Here is a 6,068-nt window from a genome sequence, read left to right on the forward strand (position 1 = left end):
CAGTACTGTAAATCAAAAACCCAAACCACAACCATACCTCCTCCTGTTTGCAAATGCACTTCTCAAATTGAGAGCTTTCCAGTGGTGACCGATTACAATCTAGCAAAATTGAGGAAGAAGAAAAGAGTTTGTTTAACTATTCAAAACTTCATAAAAAACAAAGATTTAGATCTGGTTTCTTTTACAAGTACATATAAATGTCTTTCTCTGTACACATCGATGTCTTTCTCTGGTGATTTCGGTTTTGGAAGATGATTCAGGGAATCTGAACTGGACTTTGGGGGTGTTTGGATAGGAAAAAAAGAGGTGCTTATTGCTTATTCTCACAATAAGCTAATTTGAGTGTTTGGGTAAAATCCAGCTTATTAAGCTAAATAAGCTAATTTTAATAAGCATCTATCCCCATGCTTATTGCTTATTGCTTATTCCCACCACAAATAAGCAATAAGCAATAAGCAATAAGCAATAAGCTAATAAGCTAATCCAAACACCCCCTTTGATAATTTTTTGGAAAACCTATTATAAGACCACTGAGGAGGATCTAAAGTCTTTTGATGTCGATTGTTCGATCTAAATACAAAATCTAACCCAACTCCTTGATTCGCCTTACTCTCTCCCCCACCCTCTCCTTCATCTTGCCTCTCGCTTGAAACTGCTGCCGCCATTGGACCTTTAGCGAAGAGTCCAATCCCTCTTTTTTCCTTCCCTACTGGTAACAATCACAAGCTCACTTCTCCCTATGCAACCATTTTGTACCCATTAGACCGAAAATTGTGGTCGAAGAGGGCTTCTGCAAAGGTGGACCAGAGGCGGTGATATTGGGTCGTAGGTGGTGGTGACGATGACACAAATGAGCAACAGTGGGAGTTGGTGATGAAAGCGACGTTGACTGGTGGTGTTCTATTGTGTCGGATGACTGTGGGTCGCAATGGAGGGAAGGAAGGTTGAGGTTATAGTGGAGATGGGGCTTCCGGTGGTAGTAAAGTTTTTCAGAGACGATTTCCCTTTACCTCTTTCTGGTTCTCCCATTATTAGGTTCAGATTAGGAGTCAACTTTTGAAGGGGATGAAGGGAGGAGAAACGATTACATTGTTTCATCCATGATATATATATATATATATATATATATATATATATATATATATATATTATTAAAATAAATAAATAATTATTAGGTTTTAAAAAATAAAAGAAAAACAGAAAATAAATACTCCAAGGGTATTATAGTCATTTCAATATACGGAGGGACCAAAAACGCAACGAAACTAGTTCTAAAAAAGTTGAGATTTGGATCAAAACCTGTAAAAAATATATATCACAGAGACCCTTTTTGCAGGGTTTTTTTTTTTTTTTTTTTTTTTTTTTTAATTATTATGTTTCTTAGTAGTTGTTTGCTGGTCTTGAAAATTTCCATTTTCCATATTAAGAAGATGGACTTATTATGCATGTTCATTTCTTATTACCTATATTTAAGTGTAAAATTGGCCACTTTGTAATGAACTCATTATCAAGCCTACAGAGATTGATGTTTGATTGTTTGGTGCTTTAACATCATAAACCATTGCGTTTACCCAAAGTACAAAGGTTGATGTTTGTATATGATTGGTGCTTTAAGCCTTTAACATCACCAAACTAGTAGGTTTCTCCACTAGAAATGGTACAAAGGTTGATGTTGATGTTTGTACATGATTGATGCTTTAAAATCGTCAAACCATTGGGTTTTTCCACTCATATATGGTAAGAAATGGTTGCACTATCTCTTATAATAAGCTGGATAACATTCTAAATAGTTGGATGTGGTAGCCATCTTTTTTCAATCGTGTTTTTTCCTAGCATTCATGGATATGTGTTGTGGGTTCATTGGCTTAGATATTTATACACAGGAGATTTATGTGTGTTGGGTGAAATCTTATCATCCTTGATTTGTGAAAAGCTTGAGGATTGGATTTTCAGAGAGTTTAGATAATGAAGTTATTTTGGAGGATGTGGTTTCTGAAAAAGTCAACGTATTGTTGCCAACATTCTAAATGTCCATATGAGATGCAACGTTCAACATATAGTTTATTCATTGTTATCCAATAGCAAACAAATGATACAGTATACACCAACCTATGAAAAACCATGTAATTTGAGACATTATATGTCTTACAACTCAAACCATATGTTCATAATCATAAAATTAAGTGACTCTCGCGAGTACTTAAATGATTGAACATAAAATAGTTTTGTAAGAAATAAAAAATACTCGCAAGTCGCAAGACATTAATTAGGGAGCTTAATATTTGAAAATGTGATATCGCTAATTCGCAAGAATGATTGCACGTGATTCATGGGTGTTTTTTGTTAAATACATTAAATTGGGCTTTTGTGTATAATGGGTCTCCCATGATAGATTTTTTTTAGTTAATAACTCATTTTTTTTTTCTTATGGATTCAAAAGTCAACATTGTACTATGTTTATTTCTTTAAAAAACAAATACAACTGAAACTGTTCGCCACATAAATTAGAAAAAAGAAATACGTCATATTAATCTATTATCCGATAAGCTAAAACTATAAAATAAAAAAAAATAAAAAAATAAATAAATAAATAAATACAGGGTACTTCCAGTATGTATTCTCTTAACTTGTGATACTCATTGGCAATCCCTCTAATTCCCATCCCCATACATTCGATTGGAAATCAAAATCCCATATATTCAAATTCGATTCCAATTGATCGCAAGATGATGCATAATCATTCCCCAATTCCAGTTCGTTCGAGAATCCTTGGTCATTCTCCAATTCCTTTACGTTCGAGTATCCTTGGAGTAAAATCATGAGTCTCTGAGACATTTCCTCTGTTTCAATCTATATCCACAATCAAATCAACTATTTTAGAAACAACGATGATAAAAGCAGATCAAGTAGAAGAAATCAGGGTTTATGGTAACGGGATTCACCTTTTTGTGGCGGATATGGAAGGTAGAATGGCCGGAGCTCGAAAAATTTGCGAGGGCTACCTCACTGCTATACTGATCAAGTAACCGGACAACGTCATAAAAATCCGATTGAGTAGTCAATCCTGTTATCAAAACAACATCAAGATCTGGACTCATTTCGTGGATCTGAATATCAATTGATTTGTATTTGTTGCTATTCGTGCTCTCGTGTGATCTCTTCTTTGTACTCGACAACTGTTCCTTCCTGATCTGGCTCATCTCCAAGCTGGATTTCAAGCTTTGAATGTACTCAATCGTTCGATCCACTCGATCCGACACTTGGTCACCTCCCTGAATCCAAAAAAGAAGAAGTTATAATTGGTTTCAGATTAACGAACAAAACGAATTGATAGGATATGAAGATGTGAAGAAGAATCAATTCAAGTGATTAAAACCTTGGAGATGAGATGGGGAGGGATGAGAGAGAAGAGACGGGAATAGAGAAACTTCATTTGGTTCCTTCTGATCTTTTCTGTTACTTTCCTTTCTGGTTTCTTCATGTTGCCCCTTTCCATGGTAAAATCTCATACAAAGTTGCGAATAACAAATAATATTTTGAAGTTTGAACTAAGTTATATATATAATACCATAAATGGAGGGGTGTGTGTGTGTGTGTTTTCATTACCATGTAGGTTTGAAAAGGGAAAGCCAGAAGAAAAAGGAGGCATCTGGCATGTCGTTGTCAAGGGGAAGAAGATGAAGGAACGATGTAATTACAAGTGACGTCGCCTTTCTTTCGTCATCACTCATCATGTTCATATGTCATGAGTCATGTGTTTGCTTTTCTTTTTCAAAGTGGAAGATGGAATCAGATTTCAACCCCAAAAATGGCCGAAAGAATAATCTCACTCAAATATTCAAGCACCTTTTTAGACAGACTTATATATACAAACATTAATGGCTAAAAGAATAATTTAATTTCGCTCAAATATTCAAGCATCTTTGTGAAAAACTTATATATAAGCATTTGGTGATTCTAATTATTCTATTCTCACCCGTTTGTATCTAATTCTCACTTTTATTCTATAAACTAGGTGTGAGACCCATGTATTACATGAGTTTAATTAAAAAAAAAATATATGAAATTTAAACAATTTGAAAAGTTTGAATTTATAAAAAAAAAATTTGAAAAAAAAATTGAATTATTAAAATTAATGAGACTTTAATGTATTGAATACATTACATATATAAACATTTTCTAATAAATACTTTACATATATATTACCTTACACATTAAATATGGAATTTTAATTTAATAAAATAAAAAATACAATAAAATGACAAGTGGAAAATAGAAAATTTAAAATTTCTAGAAAATGACATGTGTCCAAATGAAGGAGAAGAGCACATGTGTCAAAAAAACCTTCATTTATTATAATAGAAGATTAACAATTTGAAAAGTTTGAATTTATAAAAAAAAATTGAAAAAAAATTTAAATTATTAAAATTAATGAGACTTTAATGTATTGAATACATTACATATATAAACATTATCTAATAAATACTTTACATATATATTACCTTAAACATTAAATATGGAATTTTAATTTAATAAAATGAAAAATACAATAAAATGACAAGTGAAAAATAGAAAATTTAAAATTTCTAAAAAATGATATGTGTCCAAATAAAGGAGAAGAGGACATGTGGCAAAAAAACATTTATTTATTATAGTAGATAAGTACTTTTTAATGTAAGCCTTTTATTTTTTTTATCAATAGCCAAAAAATGATTATTTCCATAAAATAAAATGTCCATTAGTATTTATTTTGGTTTAGTTTATGGAAAAAGGGTTATTAATAGCCACAAAAGGGTTATATCATAAAATAATAATTCTTGCTCAAATATTCAAGCACTTTTTGACATATTTATATATAAACATTTGATGATTCTGTTCTCATCTGTTTGTATTTGATTCTATAAATAAATATTTTATTAATAATATATTATGAGTGATGATAAGATCTTGGAGAGCCTCCACAATATAAGTATTATAGGAGTTGAATGAGATGATGATTATAATTGAATATGGGTTGAATGGAGTATGGATGATGACATATAATAAAGTTGAATGATTACTGAATGATTTAATAGAAAGAATAAATGATTAAATATGTGTTTAATGGATGATATGTCGATCCATTGAACTTGAATTAAATGGATTATAAATACCCTAATTATGTGTAACTATATGAATACCCGTACGTTGCGCTAAGAATGACAATGGGGCGGGTTCGGGGCGGGACATGGTTTTCCAAACTTGTCCCGATATCTTTCGGGTATCTTATCGGGGCGCTCCGTTGGGTTCGGGTTTTCCCGTCGAGTTTCGGGTATCTTATTGAATTTACAACAATTCATAACGAAATTTTTATTTCGTTTTAGGGTACCCCGACGTCTTATAAAAAATACGTGTTCTAGCCTCCCTTTTAAATTAAAAATATGATGAATCACTTTAATAAAATTAACTCGACATTATATTAAAAATTATTTGATTTAATTTTAGTGTAATACGTCAAAACTTAACAAATGATCATTCACACCGGATTGTTAATAACTAAAATGGATTGTCCACAGTAAGTATTTTATATTTGAATGTGTGTAATTAACATATATATATATATATATATATATATATATATATATATATATATATATATATATATATATATATATAACCGGGGCGGGGCGGGGTGAGGATAACCCACTCCCTACCCCGAACCTGATAAGAAACCCGACAACGATCCGTTACCCGACCAGAAATAATCAGGTTTCGGGTTTCCCTGTCGGGTTGGGTTTTTTTTTTTGCGATTCCTACATTGCGCATGATTAAAACTTTGTTAATTAAAAATTTAAAATTATGACAAAAATATTAAACATAATAAAATAATATAATAAAATTATATATATATATATATATATATATATATATATATATATATATATATATATATATAATTGTACCATTGTTATTATAGAGATAATCATTTTTTATACTAATTTGTTATAACATATTTTAATTATCTTAAATATATGATAAAATAGATACATACTAAAACCAGATCCTCTGATTAATCACTACACGTAAGT

At 31.1% G+C, this 6,068-nt stretch overlaps 1 protein-coding gene across 1 annotated transcript; it reads right to left on the reverse strand.

Annotated features, from left to right (window-relative positions):
• Nucleotides 1–2,432: 2,432 nt before the first annotated feature.
• Nucleotides 2,433–3,600, reverse strand: LOC145092266 (transcription factor bHLH162-like). Its single transcript, XM_079030199.1, has 3 exons — nt 3,377–3,600; nt 2,943–3,272; nt 2,433–2,850 (listed from the first exon to the last, which is right to left on the reverse strand). Exons 1-3 carry the CDS (start codon nt 3,494–3,496, stop codon nt 2,623–2,625), a joined length of 678 nt encoding a protein of 225 aa, XP_078886325.1. The 5' UTR covers nt 3,497–3,600; the 3' UTR covers nt 2,433–2,622.
• Between the last annotated feature and the right edge of the window lie 2,468 nt (nt 3,601–6,068).

This window comes from Lactuca serriola, chromosome 3, assembly GCF_051521515.1.
Source record: "Lactuca serriola cultivar US96UC23 chromosome 3, Lser_US96UC23_V15, whole genome shotgun sequence".
Lineage (NCBI taxonomy): Eukaryota > Viridiplantae > Streptophyta > Magnoliopsida > Asterales > Asteraceae > Lactuca > Lactuca serriola.

Excerpts from the sequence above, each read along its gene's own strand:
- LOC145092266 (XM_079030199.1), bottom strand. The coding sequence starts at position 3,496 with ATGGAAAGGGGCAACATGAAGAAACCAGAAAGGAAAGTAACAGAAAAG. Across the intron at positions 3,273-3,376 it reads CTCCCCATCTCATCTCCAAG|GGAGGTGACCAAGTGTCGGA; the intron begins GTTTTAATCACT and ends TTTTGGATTCAG. Across the intron at positions 2,851-2,942 it reads TCCATATCCGCCACAAAAAG|ATTGAAACAGAGGAAATGTC; the intron begins GTGAATCCCGTT and ends TTGTGGATATAG.